Source organism: Cetorhinus maximus, chromosome 12 (genome assembly GCF_964194155.1).
Source record: "Cetorhinus maximus chromosome 12, sCetMax3.hap1.1, whole genome shotgun sequence".
Taxonomy (NCBI): domain Eukaryota; kingdom Metazoa; phylum Chordata; class Chondrichthyes; order Lamniformes; family Cetorhinidae; genus Cetorhinus; species Cetorhinus maximus.
In genome coordinates, this window is record NC_135890.1 from 31,047,914 (window position 1) to 31,069,146 (window position 21,233).

General features: G+C 43.6%; 1 protein-coding gene across 3 annotated transcripts in view; it reads left to right on the forward strand.

Moving 5' to 3' along the window:
• The window catches only part of LOC144688039 (traB domain-containing protein-like), a 37,793-nt gene extending 16,848 nt beyond the window's left edge, over positions 1–20,945 (forward strand). For all 3 annotated transcript variants that reach the window (XM_078554695.1, XM_078554693.1, XM_078554694.1), the window contains 6 exons: positions 784–924; positions 3,738–3,848; positions 5,676–5,824; positions 9,302–9,471; positions 11,298–11,409; positions 20,095–20,945. In XM_078554695.1, coding sequence (XP_078410821.1) covers positions 784–924; positions 3,738–3,848; positions 5,676–5,824; positions 9,302–9,471; positions 11,298–11,409; positions 20,095–20,215 — 804 coding nt within the window. In that variant the 3' untranslated portion in view covers positions 20,216–20,945. The remainder of the gene's footprint in view (positions 1–783; positions 925–3,737; positions 3,849–5,675; positions 5,825–9,301; positions 9,472–11,297; positions 11,410–20,094) is intronic.
• Positions 20,946–21,233: the final 288 nt, after the last annotated feature.

Genomic DNA, 21,233 nt, shown 5'->3' on the forward strand with positions numbered 1-21,233 from the left:
CTCTAAAGAAATACTCACCACACCACCTCAGGGAAACAAATAATAAATAAGATAACAAAACATTGCTGTCTGTGTAAAGAATGAGATAAATAATCAGGACAGAGACGTAGGCAATCAATCAGGACCAGCAAATGCAGTTAGGTTTTAAAAAGACAGTGATGAGGTCAAATTTTGACCACGCTCATAATGAGGATTCAAGAAGATTGTGATGAGTTATTTTACTCACTTCAGGTAAGATGACTCACTGACATGGGGCAATTATTTTGCATTATTACGTGAAGATGAATTGTATTGATTAAACAAAATGCATCTAATACATTTATTTCCTTTGAAGGAAAATAGCTTAACAATTTGTAGCTGGCCTTTTCCTATCAACTGATTTCTCAGTCTGCCTTCAAAAAAATTGGAGGAGCTCATGTGCAAAAAAACACATATCCTAGTTCAGGTCACAAGGAGATTCGGCTTTTACACCCCTATATTAATGGTTTGTATGGTTAGATATTGGGTGTACTGAAATAACGGCACTGCTGTATCTGAAGGAATTTTTAAGACAGAAACCTAAACTTCTGACAATCTCATTTTCAAGTGTGTATGGAATGCTACTGAAATGTTCTATATCTACTTACATTTCCAACATTTCTTTGTAAACTTCATGAAAAAGAATAATTTAGCGGAACAATATAACTGATTGAATTACGAATGTGAATCCTCATTCTGAGCTGTTTATTTAGCACAATCTACCATTACTTGTTGAACTGATACATATGAATATTTTTCTTCTAGATAATCCAGGAAGTACAACCAGATGCTGTGGTGTTAGAGCTTTGCCAAAGTCGAGAATCGCTTTTAACATTAGATGAACAGTCATTACTAAATGAAGCCAAGGTGTTTGACTTATGCAAAATGCGACAGTCAATAAAGCAGGTGCTGTTATTTTCATTAAGTTGTTAACTAATGTTTATTTTTACGTTATCATGGGAAGTTCTGAGCTGCTGTTCTTGTTTTGCTTTCATTGGTTAATTCCTTTCTGACAAAACTTAAAATGTAATGCAGAAATTTCAAACAGTCTAGCTGTCATAATAGGTTGGTCTTCTGATATTTTTACTCATGTTTTTATTTTACAGCAATCAATGCAAATTATGTTGCATAATTATAATTGGAATAATACCATACCAACAATACAAAAGTTGTATTGTCCAAGTCAGTAATACAGGAAATGTTACATTATTTTCAATGCATTGATGCCAGCCAACATGGAGGCTTTTTGTTGTTCCAGAAACTGAGGCTGCATGAAAACAGGTATATTTCACCACTGGTCTGAAATTAGTAGTTGTAGAGTGTGAAGGACAGCTGGCAAAACCTGAGTTATACTGCTGGCAATGCCTACCTGGTGCTCTGTGCACATGTACTTATTCCCATGTTCAGAGTGCTGTTATATTTTTAATGCTAGGAGAGAACAGGCTGGGCATTAAAATTCCTCATAATGGTAAGGATACAGAGGTCTTGAATCTCCATGCAGTTTAGCCAAGCACCTGCCACAGCTTCAGAGGGAGATTGGCAGAACCTCCAGGGAAATGACACAAACAGACGTTTGTAATCATTAAGGCAAATTTTCTGGGGCTTCCGCCAACCTTCTGCCAGAAAATCTCTGTGATGATTCTAGGTTTCAATGCTAAGTATGGGCTATGGTAAGAAAATCTAATAGAGCATCTTTAAATTAAAACAAAATACTACAGATGCAGAAATTCTGAAATAAAAACAGAAAGTGCTGTAAATACTCAACAGGTCTGGCAGCATCTGTGGAGAGAGAAATGGAGTTAACGTTTCAAGTCAAAGCTGACTCTCCTTCATTCAGAAGAAGAGTCATATTTGAAACATTAGCAGAACATCTTTAATCACGGCATCATACCAGCTTGGAGCTATAGTCCACCCTGGAAATGCAGATGACTATAAAATAAAAAATATTTAGCCAACTAAGGGTGGGAGTTTATTCAAATCTGTTCCTGCTCTGCAGCTTAACTTTGTTGACATTTATGTGGGTAAGCTGGGTTTCTACCATGCTCCTGGTGAAGCTCCAAGGAAATTCTCGACCTAAGTGTTTTCCGTCCATTCTTTCATGTATGTAGAATAAATTTTGATCTGAAATGATATCACAGTGCATTTTAATAGTTACTCTTGCTATATTTTTCTTTGCTTCTCATTTCTGTTTCTCGCTGCCTCTGTTTTTCTCTGCTCTCATTCTTATGCCCATCCTCTCCTCACCCAACCTCTCCCATTTCTTTATTGCCGTTCTCAATTTCACCTCATTTCTTTTTTTTTCTCTTGCCATTCAATCACTATTCAACCATTTAGACAGGCAACGGTAAGGCAGTCATATGTTTGAGCATACGGTACATTTTGGCCAGCACAAGTTCAGGGTTGGAATTAAGAACTTTGTTAAGGGTAAGCTAACGGAGGCCTCGACTGGGATTTCCTCGTCAATCTCCAGTTCCCCGACACAATGGGGGCAGTTTAGCTGCCTAGGCAGGCACCCAAGCGGTTGATCAATGCTCATGGCAGCCTGCAGGCCCTCCTTCCTGCCTGGGTGTTGCCAAAGGCCATCCTGTAGAAGGGCTCCTCATCCCCCACTGGTGGCCTGGCTGCTTTCCCTATTTTTTATTTTTTTGAAATAAGTGTCTAGGAGGGCACCTTTTTGTTGAAGTGAACTCCCAGTTACTTACAAGCCCCGTGCTTCTCTGAAGCTGGAAGGCCTTTGATTCTCTCCCCAGCTTCAAGTGCCTCCCCACAGCCATTCATTGGACATGGAACTGCCTCCATGCCAATTAAGGAGTGCCCTGGTCACAATTCCAGATCAGTGACTGTTTCCCTCTGGTGGCAGGTTCTAGGGGTAGAATTATGCCCTTGGCGTGCGGGATCAGCGGGGGCGGGCGGGGGTGGTCAGGAAGCCGACCGCCGTCCGCAATCGGCAGCACTCTGCTATTTTAGGCAGGCGGTCCAATTAAGGTCCCCGCTGAGCGCTGTCTGTGCAGGCAGGGGGAGGAGGGCGAGTCGACCTAGTGCGCGCTTTGCAAATAATCTCCCTGAGGCAGCTCCGTGCCTCAGGGAATGAAGGAAATATTGAAAAAATTATTAAACAGCAGGAAAAAAATTAATGAAACAAGTCCCCTCATGTGACTCATGAGCAGGGACATGTTTTTAATTAAAAATTAAAGTTTTTATTTCATTTGTATTTGATTTTGGAAACCTCATCCCGCCTGTGGATGAGGCTTCCAAAAGGATGCAAAGGCCGGTTGGCCTTTTCCCCTGCCCGCCAACCGTTAGGTTGAATGGGCAGTGAAAAATTCAGCACAATTGATAACTTAATGGCCTTAATAGGCCTTTTAATTGTCGGCAAGCATGCTGCCGGCTACGGTGCGTACCTGCTGACCAAACTATCGCGTGACTGCACGTTGACGTCGGCACGCCCAGCCGACGTCATCGCGCATCATTTCATGCTCAGTCGGGTCGGGCGCGCGCCCACTCACCGAGCTAAAAATCTTGCCCTAGAGCAAGAAACAGTCCCACCTCCTGTTTCCGGCACCTAAAGCCAAAATTCAGCCCTCTATCTCACTCGTCTATCTCTCTCTCTTTTCCTTTTGTGGAATTTGACTTTAGGCTGGAGTCATTCCTTTTTCAAGGTAATTATGAAGTGTTTCTCAGCACTCAAACAGTTGTGCATTTCTGTTTGCCTTTTGTAGTTTGGAGTGATGCAAACATTGTGGTTAATGCTGTTTCTGAAAATATCAGCTTACCTGATTGAGCAGCTGGGCATTACCCCAGGTGGGGAATTCAGGAAAGCTTTCAGAGAGGTAAGGAATCAAGCTTTACTATGCTGCAGTTTTGATTTTCAAAAATCCTTAAAGTGCACATAACTTACAAGTTGCTTTGACCAAAATATTCACTGTGGTCTGGCCATAAAGCTGATAGCTGTTATTAAAATTGCAGTGCTATTTTTCAACCTATGCCCCATTTTAACCATGATAAATTCTATTGGTTTGGGTGCATGGAATTATCCAACAAGACATTTTCTGCAACATTAAATTGTTTATAATAGGAAATGAACCCACCATCATGCTAAATTTAGACTTATCAGCAATTAATAAATGACTTAAATGCTATAAATGGTGTAAATGTTATTCCGCTAGCTTGCAGCATTCAAAACTGTAGTGAAATGGTGTAACCAAATGTTAGGAAAACCTGTTATAAAGTACAGGATATACGATATCAGTGCACTCTGTGTTCAAATATATGATCTATATTATATGACCTTTTTGGGCTGAAGGCTTTACCTTTTCATTGACCCACACTATTAACTGATCAAGTGCAAGGTCATAAATGGATAGAATTGATCACTTCAGTGTAAAAATATCTTCATCACTTTGTGGTCAATTCGTCAGCTGGATTTTGCCAGTCCTCTGGAGATTGGCTGGTAGGCAGGGGAGCTGTTAAAATGGTCAGGGAAGGCTTTGGGAGGGAAGCCCATCATCTTCCCAGTGCTCTTAAGGCATATTACCAGCAGCAGGAGCCTCAGCTGCACAATTGTGCCAATTAAGGGCCCAATTAGGTGCCACCTCTCACCCCGCTGGCGTTTTACCACTGCCAGGGGGCTGCTGCTGCATGGAGAGACCCCCAGATAATCCCTGATCACCACCTAGCAGGTTCCCGTGATTGTGGGGGCCCTTCTTTATGGTCAGTCAAAGGTCCAAGGATTTGCTCCCCCTCCCATTTTCTGGGTCCTGCCTGCCTGGCCCAGCAGCGTACTTAAACAAGCTTATCTTGTCTTTGCAACCTCAGCAGTGGCCACTTCTAATAGTGGTGCAGCCTTGTCTGCCAAACTGCTGGCTTTCTGATTGGGTGGCCTTTATAGGAGGCGGGCTGCTGTCTTCAATTGGATGGCCAATTGACGACGGCCTCATAATTAACCCTGACTGTAAAATGCCACCCAGAGTCCCACTGCTGGCCCCCGGCGGGGGTTCGGTAGATCTTGTTTTCAATCCTGGCAAGGGACTTGTTGCCTCTTCCGAAAATTTGGCTCCTCTGTCGGTTTTTTAAAGTCCTTGTCTCAGAATCAGCACAAAACTGTTTTCGATCTGATTATCAATCCAAAGACATGCAAATGCCAGCACAGGATTTCATCCTTGGATTCCCATATTAATTATTTTAACTGACCTCCTGCCCATTTTCACTAACACATTTTAGAACAGCAGTGAGGCTTTAGGCAGTGGCACAAATTAATATTAGTATTTGCAAATTGCTATCCTCCCCTGTTTACTTACACAGACATTGTTGTTGAATTGAAGTTGTTAAATTTAGTATATGAAGAAAGTTTTTTAAACAACAATGAACAATTTTTATATTGTAAGATAAGTTACTTTTGTGCTCTAACAAATTTTATAGGTTTAAATTTATTTGCATGTATTCCTGAAAAGGAAGCAAAACTTATGAGAAATCAATTACACGCTTAACAGCAATGCACTGTAACACAGTCAGTGACAAAAACCAGCAAACAAAGATGAAAAATCAAAAATCCAAAGAACATTTATTGTAACCTATCTGTATGTGGTTATATATATAATATAGATTTATATATAGTTAGAACTAATAAACACCACGCTATTTGAAATATTCTCTTCTAGGCTCAGAAAATACCATTTTGTAATATTTACCTGGGAGACCAGCCAATCTTCATCACTTTGAAAAGATGTGCTGCTGCACTTTCCTTCTGGGATCTGGTGAAGGCACTTGTGGGCTTTGTTTACATCAAATCCCAGCCGCTTCCATATGGGTATGAATATATCTCTGCTTCATTGAATATTGGCTGTAACTTTAATGACATTATTTACAGCTTGTTGTTGGACAGTGACATCACTTCATTGTCACATTGAAAAAACACAATTACAGAATCACAGAATTTTAACGGCACAGAAGGAGGTCATTTGGGGCATCATGTATGCACCAGCTCTCCAAATGAGCAATATGACCTAGTGCCATTGCCCTGCCTTTTCCCTGTACCTCTGCACATTGTTTCTATTCAAATAATCATCTAATGCCCTCTTGAATGCCTCGATTGAACCTGCCTGCACCGCACTTCCAGACAGTGCATTCCAGACCCGAACCACTTGTTGTGTGAAAAAGTATTTTTTCACGTCACATTTGCTTCTTTTGCAAGTCACTTTAAATCTGTGCCGTCTTGCCCTTGATCATTTTATGAGTGAGAACAGTTTCTCCCTATCTACTCCGTCCAGCCCCCTTATGATTTTGAACATCGCTATCAAATCTCCTCTTAGCCTTCTTCTCCCCAAGGAGAACAGTCCCAACCTCTCCAATCTATCATTATAGCTGAAGTTCTTCATCCCTGGAACCATTCTTGTAAACCTCTTCTGCACTCTCTCCAATGTGTTCACATCCTTCCTATATAGTGGCGCCCAGAACTGTACACAATATTCCAGCTGAGGTCTAACGAGTGAATTAAGTAAATTCAGCATAACTTCCTTGCACTTGTATTCTATGCCCCTATGAATAAAGCCTAGGATACTATATACTTTATTAACTGCTCTCACCACCTGTCCTGCCACCTTAAATGATCTATGCATGTATACACTCAGGTCTTTCTGCTCCTGCACCCCTTTCAAAATTTCACCCCTTACTTTATATTATGTTATTTCATGTTATTTCCACCAAAATGCATCACCTCACACTTCTCTGCATTTAACTTCATCTGCCACCTATCTGCCCACTCCACCAACTTGTCTATGTCCTTTTGAAGTTCTACACTGTCCTCCTCACAGTTTACAACACTCTCAAGCTTCGTATCATTAGCAAACTTTGAAATTGTCCCCTGCACACCAAGATCTAGATCATTAACATACATCAGGAAAAGCAAGGGTCCTAATACCAACCCCTGGGGAACTCCACTACAAACCTTCCTCCAGCCTGAAAATATCCATTGGTCATTAACCTCTGTTTCCTATTACTCAGCCAATTTTGTGTCCATGTTGTTACTGTCCCTTTTATTCCATGAGCAATAACTTTTCCCACAAGTCTGTTGTGTGGAACTATATCAAACCTCTTTTGAAAGCCCACGTTCAGGACTTCAACAGCATTAACCTCATCGATCTTTTCTGTTACCTCTTCAAAAAACTCCAGCAAGTTAATTAAACACGATTTCCCCTTCAGAAACCCATGCTGGCTCTTCCTTATCAACCCATATTTTTCCATATGACTATTAATTCTATCCCGAATAATAGTTTCTGGAATCTTGCCCACCACTGAAGTTAAACTGACTGGTCTATAATTGCTGGGCCTATCCTTACAATCTTTTTTGAACAAGGGTGTGATGTTTGCAATTCTCCAGTCCTCTGGCACATCCCCCGAGTCTAGGGAAGACTGAAAAATTTTGGCCAGTGCCCCTGCAATTTCTACTCTCATTTCCTTCAATATTCTTGGGTGCATCTCGTCCGGTCCTGGTCCCTTGTCAACTTTAAGTACCGGCAGCCTATTCAACACCTCCTCCTTATCAATTTTGAACCCTTCTAGTGACAGAGTTCCCTCATCTGTCACCATGGCCTGGGTAGCATCTACCTCCTTGGTAAAAGTGCAAAGTATTCATTTAATATCTCGGCCATGGCCCCTTCATCCATTTGTAAATTCCCTTTTAAGTCCCTAATCAGCCTACTCCTCCTTTTACTACCCTTTTACCATTTATATGCCTATAGAAGACTATGGGATGCCCCTTTATGTTGGCTGCCAGTCTTTTCTCATAATCCCTCTTCGCTCCTCTAATATACTTTTTAATCTCCCCTCTGAACCTTCTGTATTCCTCTTGGTTCTCAATTGTATTTTCTACCTGACACCTGTCATAAGCGCACATTTTCTTCTTTATCTTAATTTCTATCTTGTTTTTCATCCAGGGAGCTCTGGATTTGTCTGCCCTACCATTCCCTTTCAATGGAATATACATTGACTGTCCCCGAACTAATTCTTTTTTTAAGGTAGCCCATTGTTCAGCTACAGTTTTCCCCGCCAATCTTTCATTCCAGTCTATCTGGCCCAGCCCCGTTCTTACCCCATTGAAGAGGAGGTACATTATTATCCAAAGATTTACAGGGCTATGAACCCATAATCGTAACTTCAGTGCTCTGCATTAATTTAAAAGAAAGTCAAATGAACATTTTTTTTGAATTTGCTGTCAGGAGTTGAGTAACACTGGAGAAATTGCATTTTATTGCACATTCCAGATTGCCCTGAGAAAATGGCACCAGATCCTTTCTTAAATTGCTGGGATATGTATGTTCCTATGATGGTATTAGATAGGAAATTCCAAGATTTTGACCCATTAATGATGAAAGATAAAATACTGCATTTACTCTCTTTGCACTTGGATTTTAACAGTTAATTGCTTCTTTACACCTTCTCCTTTTATTGATTGACATTTAAAATGTTGCAAAATTCCCTCTCTCCTGATCCTTTCCCTCTCCAGCTGATGGCATTCACTGCTTGCTGGTGTTAGTTTGATAGTACTGGTGACCTTCCAATGTTTCCGTTATTCATGTGTGAACTTTGCCTCTAAGTGTGACCAATGAATTTACCTGTTGAGGAAATTCTACATGAATAAACTGCAATTATTCAGCAGCATCAACACACGATGAAAAGGATAATGCTACGTATGCCCATTCTCGGACTTATTTCTGACTGAAAAGATTGGGAAGCTTTTGTTTTTATTTAAATGTCAGAACCTGGTGAGAATTAATTTTTAGTAATTTACCAACTAGACCAATTCAGAATTTATGGGGCAAATTGGTTAAAAAATAAACAATTTCAATAATCATTAGTCATGGCACAGGCATGACAAAGACTGATTTAACAAAAGGGATCATTTGCCTGAGAATCAAATATCTCATAGATGCCAGTGATAGTGTAAAAAAGTTGAGAGTGTCTTCATTTGTTCTGTCCTTCTAAACATGTTCAGTGCATTGAGATGAATGAATACAGTGTTTGCTGGAGGAGCTGTTTATATGTGACATTTATTATAAACAAAGCATGAACTGATACTTATGGTATTTATCTCTAGATGTTCCATAAGCTTAAATAACCAAAGAAAGAACCAGGTCAATGAATGCCTAAAGTAGATCATATCCATTGCTTCATAATATGTGTTATGTATCTTTTCTGAGTGATTGTTCAAGAAAACCTTGTGATTTTTTAATAGCAATTTTCACTATCAGTTAATTAAGTTTTAATTATAAATGCCCTTGTGGTTTAGCAAAATGATTGTGAAGCAGCTAAAGAAGAAGGATGGGCTGGAGAAAATCAAAATGGCGATGGAGGAAGTTCCTGAGTTTTATCGTGTTTTTGTATCAGAACGGGATGCCTATCTAACTCAGTCACTGAAGCAAGCAGCAAAACCTATAGTGCTACCTAAAATTTTACAATGTAAGCATATGAACTGTTCTGGTTGTTTACTGTAAGGCTCTGGCTCTGTGAGATTGAATATTAAATTACTGGATTACTAGCAAAACAGTGAAAAAATATGACACCTCTTTGGAAAAAGCCTCCCCCCTTGTAATTTCAATGGAACCGAATTGAAGTGCTCTGATCATTCAATGGGGTTTAATTAGCCTCAGAAACCTGTCCGAGCAAGACATACCTATAATGTTATTCATTGTACATCTCTCAAATGATGAAACAGCCACGTAAATCATAAATTATTGGCTCAGGCTGATTATTTGGTTGTGCAGAATGTGGACTACAGGAAACTGAAGGACAATTGATTCAGAAAGTCCTCCACCCAGACAAGGTTCAACCATTTGGAGAGGATCAATATTCCTTTATGGTGAGCAATATGGCACCAAGACAACATTTCCCCCAGTCGGGGGGGATGTGCGGGACCGGACATGGGTGGGCGGGTTCCTGATCGGCGCCCCCAGTTGGGGGCATGCTGCCATTTTACATGGGCTGGCCAATTAAGGCCCGCCCAGTGTGCAAGTGAAAGAGCTCACAGATCTCCCTGAGGCAAAGTGTCCATAACTTTTATTTTAAATTGAAATATTCTGAGATTTTTAAGTCACTCATGAAACCTCAACCCGCCTGTGGATGAGATTTCATGCTTTTTCAGATGCCCGCCAGGGCTCCTGGCCTGCCTGCCAATCTTACGGTTGCACGCCCCACTCCCCGCTTGCCGAACAGAAGATTCTGCCCCATGTCTTTTTTTGGGTAATCGGTGTCTCACCATGGATCCAGCTCCAGCAGAAGATCTGGGAAATGTGGCACAACCTTAAGGAGAGCACCATACTCTGGACAATGGTCTTTTAGTAATGTTGCCTCAAAGGACAGATGTGAAAGTAAGGGCCTTATACAGTCATCAAATTATAGCTTTTTTTGTCCGTATTATTGCATTGCAAAGAACTCCTTGGCCAGGATTTTACGGCCCTGCCGCAGCGAGCCATTTAAATCACCATTCAGTTCGGCAGGACCATAATATCCCGCCAGGTGGGAAAGGACATTAAATCTTGGCCCTAAATTCCATTTGCCCATCATAACCATTTTTTGGAATGTATGATCTTGCATTTGGATATTCGTTTCTTGTACTGCCGTTTCTCTGTCTAAAGAACCATGAATAAATGCAGAATTCAAGCATTATCCGCTCTTGATTTGATGAGGAAGGCTAAAAATGGAAAGCAACACAGAATACCTTCCTCATCCAGTTAAAATGAAAGAAAAATATACATATCTATGAGTCAAATATTACATTGAAATGGGAAGCCATATATGGAGGACAAGTTACTCATAATTCAAAGATCCATGAATGAATTCCTGAGCAAAAGCATTTGGTTGTAATAGTTGTTGTTCATCTTTTTCTGGGGAATTAATGTAATCACATTATGGAAGGATACAGATGGTAGACCCTCCCATATCCTGTCTCCCAATAGAGTTCATTGCTGCCCTTTGCAGCTTCCCACCATAATAATCCTCCTTCTAGGCATCATTTAGCTTGAATATCGTGTGTTACTTAAGCAGCTTAGTGGCCTAAACTAAATCCAGCTCTGCCGACATCGGCAATTTTCATTTCTCACAGCAGGAAGCTGTTGCATCTTTCTCTGATAAACCATTGACTTGGACATATCAAAATTGTTACTTTTCACATATACCTCTGAGAACAGTACTTGTCCTTTCTTTGAAGTAATTTGGCCAAACACTGTACTTTTTAAAAATACAGCTCTCCAATTATTTAAGAACTGACTGATCATTTCTGTCAACAGCTGATCCTCAGAAAGTTATCCCATCAGTTGTGGTCGGAGTGGTTGGAATTGGCCATGTGGCTGGAATAAAAAAGAATTGGAACAAGCAATTAAATAACCAAGAATTGATTAGGTAATATATTTTGCATTTCTGTTCACTGAAGTTTCTATTTTATTTGTAAATTACCTTCTTTTACTTCACATGCCATGCATCATATGTTATGAGGTTGAGTGGGAAACCTACTTTCAGGTTTGTGCTGAGAAGTGCAACTAAACTTTGGAGGTTGATTTTCCCCTGGTTTTTACTTACAATAATGGTATTTAATGTTAGGTCAACTACATTATACATAACACAGTTCACCTATGACACTGCTCACTGTGAGACAAGGAAGACTTGCTTATAGCAATAGGGATGATACGTTGTGTAACCTGTAAGGGCCAATTTTTCCAATGTAGGCCATCTACTGTTCACCTAAAAAAACAAGTGCAGAACAATTGACAATATGGGGGTGGGGTGGGGGGAGGCCGATAGGGGCATGGGGAAACACCTCAGCTGCCCTATTAATGTCTGAGGAATTTCTGGTGCAATTTTAAGCCAGGTCCGTTAAAGGTCGAGAAGCCTGTTCACCTCAAACAGATGAGAGATTGTTTAATAAGCAAAAGAGGGTCTTATGCCATCTGTGGGAATGCTATTTTCATGTACAAGTACGCGACCCATACCCCAGGCATATTATTCCCATTTACACCAGTATTGAGCAGCCTTAAAGGGACCACTGAAGGATGCTCAAAATAACAGCTCAGAAAGCTTTCAATACTATTTTTGGCTAGTCCAGGCGGAACAAAAAGCCCAATACCAACTATTGGAAGCCCCCAATCCTGGAATTTCTTCCCTCCCCACTTCCCCAGGCCCAACCTACCGGCTCACCTTAGAAATCAGCCAATTTCCTCAGTCTGATGCCTGCATTTCACCAGTGACACGTTAATGAGGCCTGGGCCACAGAATGGCTCAGCCTTTTGATATCACACCAGGTGAAATTTAATGGATGTTATTCACGAATTCTTGTCAGGCAGTTTGGTATTAATTTTGTTTGGTCATTTGGAAATTTTAAAAAAAATGGATATCATAGTTGGAACGTGTGCAGTAATTTTTTCACTGTGATGATGTCCGACGCATGCCCGCCATTAATTAACGGGCCACTTAAGGCCCTTGAGTGTTCAATTGATGCTGATTTTTCGGCGCCCGTGCAATCTTCGGGTTGGCATACGGGCGCAACGGGCAGGCAGGTAGGACACATAAGAGGGCTCAGTGGGGTCATGATGGTGCACAGTCAAGCATTTATTTTTGAAAGTTTTTCAAACTTGCCTGTGTGATCTGCAGCACTTCAAAACGCATACCAGCTGGATTTTCTGGATTCCTAACCTTCACGTTAGCACTCTGCAGTGAGGAAACTTTTCTGGGCCTGCAGGTTTCAGGAAGCCTTCCCTTAGCCTGGGAATGGGAGCTGAACTACCTACTGGAGGCAGCTCCTCTGAGAAGGAAGGGAGGGCTAGAAGGGGTAGGAGGGCAGGAGTGCACATTCAGCCTCCAGGGGAGCCACCTTTGGGAGGACAGGCACAGGCACAAGGGGGCGCAGGGCCAAGAGGTAGTCCAAGGCAGAAGGGGCCACAGAAGACTCTGCTATCCTGCTGCCAGAGTATACAGGTGGCGAAGCAGCTACCTCAATATGTCTGAGGTGCAGTGCCAAAGGAGGCTCTGTCTCTCAAGGGAGACAGGCAACTATATCTGTCGGATGATTGGGCCTGAGATCTCTGCTAACTGTGTGGGTGGACACCCCATGCCAGAGGCTCCAAAGGTCACAGTTGTCCTCAACATCTATGCCTCTGGCTCCTTCCAGGGCTCGGTGGGTGATCTTTGCGGTGTCTCCCAATCAGCTGTCCACACTTGTGTCAAGCAGGTTACAGACACCATGTTCAGGCGTGCATTGACCTTCATCCACTTCCTTTGGGACCAGGCAAGTCAGGCACAGCGAGCCAGAGGCTTCGCGGCCATTGCTGGCTTCCCCAGCGTCCAGGGTGCAATAGACTGTACACGTGTGGCCATCAAGGCACCAGCAGGTGAGCCCGGTGCTTCGTCAACAGGAAGGGCTTCCACTCCATGAACGTGCAGATAGTGTGTAATCACAGGATGCAGATTCTACAAGTCTGTGCAAGGTACCCAGGCAGCTCCCACAATGCCTACATCCTCAGACACTCCCAGGTGTCTGGGCTCTTCAGTGCTCCAGCCCGGCTGGATGGATGGGTGCTGGGTGACAAGGGCTATCCCCGCAGAAGGTGGCTCATGACGCCTCTCCGCCATTCAAGAACAGAAGCTGAGCAGTGGTACAATAGGAGCCACCTGCACCACAAGGGCTGTGGCGGAGAGAACCATTGGTCTTCTCAAGATGAGCTTCCGATAAAAGAAAAGAACTGCGGATGCTGGAAATCCAAAACAAAAACAGAAACAGAAATACCTGGAAAAACTCAGCAGGTCTGGCAGCATCAGCGGAGAAGAGCACAGTTGACATTTCAAGTCCTCATGACCCTTCTGAAGGGTCATGAGGACTCGAAACGTCAACTGAGCTTCCGATGCCTCGGCCACTCAGGGGGCGCACTCCAGTACCCCCCAGATCTTGTCTCGGTGATAGTGGTTACATGCTGCGCTCTCCACAACCTTGCGCTGGAAAGGGGGGACATAGTGGACAATGAAGACGTTGACGCAGTGGCTGCGGCTGCCCACGATGAGTCCAGCAGTGAGTCCCAGGATGAGCATGTACAGGGAAATGCTGAGGGAGTAGACGCTGACCCGGGCATACTGCAGGGAGGCAGGGACAGCCAGGAGGCTTTAATCCAATTAACCTTCAGCTAGCACACCACAGGTAGACCACCAGGACAAGCCTGGGCTGTTGGCTTGATACTCGACACCTAAGTCAAAATCAAAACCAGGTTAGCAACAGTAACTAAGGGCCTTATTAATAAAGCTGAATGTCCAACAAAGCACTCATTACAGTTTTGGAAACCATACACATGCAGAAGAAAAGAGGCACCCTCAGCCATGGTGACACATCTGAATTTAATGTGTCAAGCGAAGCAACTTATTACAAAAAAAATACAATAGTATTAAAACTCAAATCAAATCATAAGGACCTCATCTTGGGCCAACACAAAAGCACCAGTGAAAAACCCGTGGTGTGCCTAAGGTGCCTTATGCTTATGTTTAAGGTTGCTACGTCTTGGTGCTGCCCCATTGCTCGAAGTGACATCTGAGACAGCCTGCTGACTCTGCTGTCCTGTTGGCCTTGATGACCTTGGTGGTTGTCCTCTGGCCCATGGAGTCTGTGCTGGCCCCGCCTGGGGAGGGAGCTGCCAGTTCTACAGCTGGCATCTCCCCAGTCTTCGCAGCCTCACTGGATGATGCGGTCACTGGGAGAGGGGTGGAGGAGCTGCCACCTTCCTCCAGAGCGCCCTGAGAGGTGCCTGCAGAGATGACAGGCAGCTGCTGCACCAACATGAGGTCACTTCGGACCTCCCTGCTCACCATGGATGGATGGGCACCGAGCTGGGAAGCTTGATGCCCACACCATCTCCCACACTGGCACTGACCAGCTGAGGTCAATGCCGATGTGAGGGCTTGCTGGTCAGAGCGCATCCCCAGGAAGCCCTGATGGGTCACCTGGAGTTGCATCTTCATGAGAGTCGCCACTTTCTCCTTGGAGGATGCATGGCGCTCGGACATGTGGCTCATTGCTTTGGCGATTGTCCACTTAGACTCCTCCACCACGGAGACCAAGCCAAGCATAACCTCATGTATCTCCCCCAGATGCTCCCGCACACCTGGCCGCATTTCCCGCACCTGCTGCATCGCGGACGACTCCAGAGGCACATCATCAGGCACCGGCTGAGCATGTGCCTGGTCCCCTGCAGTCCTCCGACTGCTAGCGCCATGGGCACTCCCTATCTCTGCCAGCTCCTCCAGCGACTGTGAAGTGCCGTCAATGCTGTGCCCTGGGATATTACCCGATGTTCCATCTCCCACCGAGGTGCTAGTATCTGTGCTGGTGCCTGCCTGGCAGAGATGGTGTGACGCTGGTGAGACTTCAGGCCCCTCAGGTGTGAGAGGGGGCCTCTGCTGCTCCTCCTCCCGGCCCTGCTCTGATGATGCTGAAAGGGAGAACAAGGGCAGTGGATCAGTTAACGTGGGGACAATGACAAAGTTCATCCTGTCTCCCAGATCATTATGCGCTCATCCTTCCATAACCAATGGTCAAGCCATATTGTAAAATTAAATCATTTAACATTCAGCAGTGCTATGGCTGTTGGGAGGACAATGTTAACCTCACTGTTGGACATAAATACCTGGCCGTAGCACTGCAGCCTCATCGACAAAAGTGGACCTGGGCGCATGGCGCTTCTCCAGATCCAGGGCCTCCTGTTCAAAATGGCTGAGAATGGCGATCTGTGCCTGGCCACCTCCAGTCCTCACACACTCTGCCGCGTTGTGAGCATTCTTCTCCTGAAAATGAGAGAAGAGCATTGGATAATGTAAATTGCACACGGACTCTGTTCATGCACGGCCCAACCGAACCAGAGTGGGACATATCAGGGCTCCAGACCCTCCTCACCCCGCTGCTGCCAAACACTCACACAAAGATGCTAGGCCTGCTCCCCAACCTCCACCCCCCCCTCCAGACACATGCTGCCTGCATCACCTGGTATTCCCTTCCATAGCAAGGAGGTGCAAGCACGTGGAGCACAGAGGGCAGCAGATGGTTTGTTGCCACGCCACCTTGAAGCTCCCCTCCCAGCATGGCATCACCCTGACTTGGACATGTCCTGGAGTTCTAACACAGCGCCTAGGTGCAGCTCCTCCAGTTTGCCCCCAAACCAGTCATGTGGGACTCAGTGTAACACAAGCTGTGGGGGCAAAACACATCTCTCCATCACCCTCTCAGGCTGACCTCAGCATGGGCAATATCTCTTGCCCACCCAGCAAAGGACAAATGCCGTCAATGATTCAATGCAGTCACTACACTCAGACTTGGGGGGTGGGGTGTGCAGCAGAGGGTAAGGCTACCTGCTGGGTTACATGACCAATGCCAACATGGTACTCACCCTGCCAGAGCGCAACAAATCATTGAAGCGCTTGTGACACTGGATCCAGGTGCGCCGCACCACGTCGCAGGAGCTCACCACCTCCGCCACCTCCTCCCAGGCACATTTTGTCATGTGGGGGCGCCTCCTCCTCCCATCCTGGGGGACCAGTACCTCCCACCATGCTGCCACCTCCTCGAGGAGGGCAGCAAGGCAGTCATCCAAAAAACGAGGGGCAAAATGGCTCCCCACCCTTCCCTCCGGACTGGCCTGCTCACCAGAAGCCCTCTGCTATAGCCTTGCACTGGCCATTGTGAGCAACCTACAAAAGGCTGCCAGGCCTTCATTTAAACAGGCTGCTGGGTCGCCATTGGACCCGATGGTCTGTGCACGCCCGCTGCCGCCCGCCCACTCCTGCTATCCTCGGGAGTCGAGAAATATGCAAGGCCCGCCCGTGTAAAATGGCGGCGGGTGGTGATCGGGCCCGCGCCCTCTCCCACTCCACCTCCCCCCAGCCAACCAGAAAATTCAGGCCACTGATACTTGAGGGTGAAATTTTAACTGTACCTCCCCTAACACCCCTACCAAAACAGACAAGAGTGGGTTGTGTCAAGTGAGATTAGATTGATAAAAATGTGAGAACCGACCCAAACATGTCATGAATGTGCTTATTTCTGGATTAAACCTGGTGGGCTTTGGGGTCTGAGTAATCCACATTGGAGAAGTGGGCCCGTGATTAATATATTAAAGAGAGTCTGTTGCTAAGATTTTGGGAGCCATTTTGATTTAACAGCTGCAACCCAGGTTTCTCAGTAAAATATGGCAGTTAAAGGGAGACAGTAGCAGCCAGATCCAGTAGGTAAATGCATTTACAGCACATTGCTTGTGGGCAAGGAAGAGCAGGAGTGCTTCCCGTGGGTCCTCAAGTAAACCAGCTGCAATCTCTATTCCCAACAATCCTCCCAAGATCTGATCCTCCTTCACCCATCCAATTTGTCCCCCCACAATCTCTCCCACCGTGATCCCTCCCCTGCAATCTCCCACCACAATCTGATATCTCCCTCCTCGATTGCCCGTAATGTAATTTCTCCCTGTGATCTCTTTTCCCCCTCCTTGTGTTATCTCCACACTCCCGCAAACTCTCCCTTCCTCCTTCTTTGCTGCTGCACTGTAGGTTTCCCCAGTCCCCAACTAATTCCTGATCTTCCCAACTGGTGGGGACTGTCCGCAGTGGTCCCTGCTCCTGTCACCTGAACTGCCATCCAGAAACCGGAGTAAAGACTTTTTTTAATTGGACCGTGATCTTTGGTGCTAGTTTAAAAAGCAAAATGCTGGAAGCCACTCTGCCGCAAAACTTGCCCCATCCAGAAAACTGGCCACACCGCTCAAATTGAATTAATCGCCATTGTGAGTTTCCATTAATGGCGCCCTTCAAGGAGGTTCATAAAATTAAGCTTTTTTTTTTAGTTGCATGGGCATTAACATGTTTAAAAAGCTTTTTATATATTATTCCTTTAATTTATTTTAAAAACCCTAACACTATATACCAATGTAAATAGTAAATAGTTCTGTATGTTTTAAAGTCATTTTAAGTTACTTAAAATTTGGTTACTCAAATGTGGTGGACCAGACAGTCTGATTAAAAATGCTTATTTTTTTGTGATAATCCCATCTTCCATTGCATTAAAGGTCCCAATTTTGCAGTTGGCAATGGCGCTCACAACTGACTCTTAAGAAAGCCGCCCACAAAGATCTGGGGCAAAATTTTCGGGTTGTCGAGTGCGGCCGACAGACCTGGGAGCGGCTGGGAAACGGTCCGCCTCCTACAATCAGCCGCCGACCGCGATTTCACGCTGGCCTCCCAGCTAACGGCCAGCCAGCGTGAAATGTGCACTGAGAAGCTCAGTGCTGCCGGGGTGGGGGCGGGAGGAGGGTGAGCGCAAAAAGCCTGCGCGTGCGTGGGGGAGCTCGCAGTGAAAGCTCCCTCAAGGCAGGGAGCTGCCTCGGAGCTGAACAATTTAAAAATCAAAACGAAAGATTTTTAAAATCTGAGAAAAATGCCCTGACATGGGACTAACATACGCAGAATAAAAATTCTGCGCAAAAATTTATATTTACTTTTTATTTAATGGTGGAAACCTCATCCCGCCCGTGGATGAGATTTCCTCAAAAAATCAAAAGGCGTCCTGGCCGATTTGCCCGCCTGCCAACCGTTGGACGGGCAGCAAAAATTAATTTTTAATTAATGGATTAATGGCCTTAATAGGCCTCTTAATTGTCGGTGGGCGCCATGCTGACTCTCACGCACGCCCACCAATCGAAACATCGTGCGAGTGCGTGGTGACGTCAGGACACTTGCCTGACGTTATCGCACGCTATTTTGTGCCTGATTGCGTCGGGCCCGTGCCTGCCCGCGGGATGTAAAATCCTGCCCCTGGTGATCTCTGTGGTGTAGATTTCACCTTTCCCAATGTTAATTTGAATCTGGTGCCAAGCCAAGGGGACCTCTAAACATCAACAGTGACGTAATCAAGCAGGCTAAGCAGCCAATTGCATTGAAGAATTCTTGTAGACAGCAAACCAGGCAGTAAAATGCACTGATCATCTTCACTTTTTATAAACATTACAAAGGGTAAATAAAAAACGTTTAAATAAAAAATTGCTACTAAAATAAAGGAATATGGATTTTTTTATCATAATGGAAAATTTTGAAATTATACAAAAATAAAATTAGTTTTTCAGGGTCAGGGAGGTCGTTTAGCAGTAGCAATGACTTGGTATGCTGTTCAAACACAGTTGCATCTTATTAACAATATGTAACTTTTTAGGGTTTTTTTAAACAGTGACATTACAGAGTAAAATAGTGCAAATATTGATTTGGTTCTTTGCTTAAACATGGATGATTAATGCAGATTTTGAACCTTGTGAATCATGAGACAGATGCAGCCTTTTTGATGTTATAATCCTCTATATCAAAAGTATTTACTGATTTATCACTTTAGTTGATAATGCTAAAGTTTAATACGACTTCCCTCTGTTTGGTCAGCATTTAATTTCGCACTGGGGCAATGGTTGGAAACTGAAGAAGACGGGAAATGTGAATTTCCTTCCTTCCTCACAGGAGCAGCCATAGGAATGGGATTTTTCTATGGTAGCCAAGGTAATCATCGTCAGTTCAATAGTTCCTAAAGACTGCTGTCTGCAGAGACTTCATAGTGTACCCTATGGAGGAGCAGGGAACTGCTGATAGTGACTTCTGGATTTCCGGTTTTGCTGTACATGTCTGGACACTGGAAGTTGCTGCAGTTTGAAAGTTGTAATGATGGTGAACATGGACAGTTTCACCATTGTTACAACTGCAAAAGCTGGCCTAAAAAAATTGCACCAGGTTACCACTCTTAAATACATCATTGAGTATTTTTTAATTTAAGTTTTTTTTTCAACTACATCCTAAAGCACTACCTGATTGCATTGGTTATGGAAAATTTTACATTTTGTGATATGCAATTGAGCTGGAATGCAAACTTGAGCAGCAAATTAACTTTGCAAAACTACTACAGTTCTGAGAATCACCGATTGAATCCAAAGCAGAAACTCTTGGTCAGTTTGTCTTAGACTTAAAAACACAAATTCCAGTCTTACATTTGTATCATTCTCAATGTTGTCTAATGATTGCTCTTTTCATTTGCAGATTGCCGAATCCTTCTCTGTCGACAAGAATTTTCCAGATTGCTTTTACTGTTACCTTTCATGGCCTGAAGATCTTTTTCTATTACAAAATTGCACAAACATTGATTTGGTTATTTTATTAAACATGGATGATTGATTCATTTCAATAAAGTTCACTTCAAATGTATAACCTTATGAATCATGAGACTGATACAGTCTTTTTTATGCTCTAACCCTCTGTATGGAAGCTAGTTACTGATTTACCACTCTAGTTTATAATGCTAAAGTGGAATATGACTTTACTCTGGTCAGAATATAATTTGCCACTAATGGCTGGAAACTGAAATTGTGTGGAAATGTGAATTTCATTCCCTCCCCACAAGAGGGGTCATAGGGATTGGGCTTTTCTATTATAATCACGATAATGGTAAGTTCCACAAGTAACAAACCAATGGTTTAGCAGGTCATGGGCAGGGGAAAATTAGCGAAAGACCAATATTGCACTCTGTCATGACTAAAACTATGAACATTGCAATACTTTCTTTTCTACTGTGTAAAATGTTTTATAAATGCATGTTAGCAATGAGGATTCTGAGCTTCTGAATGCATGCCAGGAAATTGTGGGCATGCTGAATGCCATGATATATTCATTAACATGTTGGGAAACTGTTACTGCATCTTAAGATTGAAATTACATTCTTTTGCATTGAAGAAAAGATGTTTTTACTTTCTCAAATATGCAATGTAAGACAGTGATTATCTGTAACTGTCATTCCTAGATGATTATGGGTTTGCAATATTTTTTCGTCTTACTCTGCTTTATGGTGTAATGTACCATTTTTTGATTGTACATAAAATGTTACCAATCCTGAATTGAGTCAAAGTAATTATTTGTTTTTTAAAAATTATTTTAACAATGAAAACATCTTTGATCCATTTTTGGAGGGGGATTTAGGTCATAACATTAAGAATATTTGGACTGATTCATGGTTTGATGGTCTTCAATCATTCTTCATCTATGGTAGAAGGATGATTATGCATGTGGAATACAATTGAAAATAAATAAAAATAAAAATAAGGCACTTTACTCCTTCCGGACTTAACACTGAGTTCAACAACTTCAGACCATGAACTCTCTTCTCTATCCTCACCTCTCTTTTA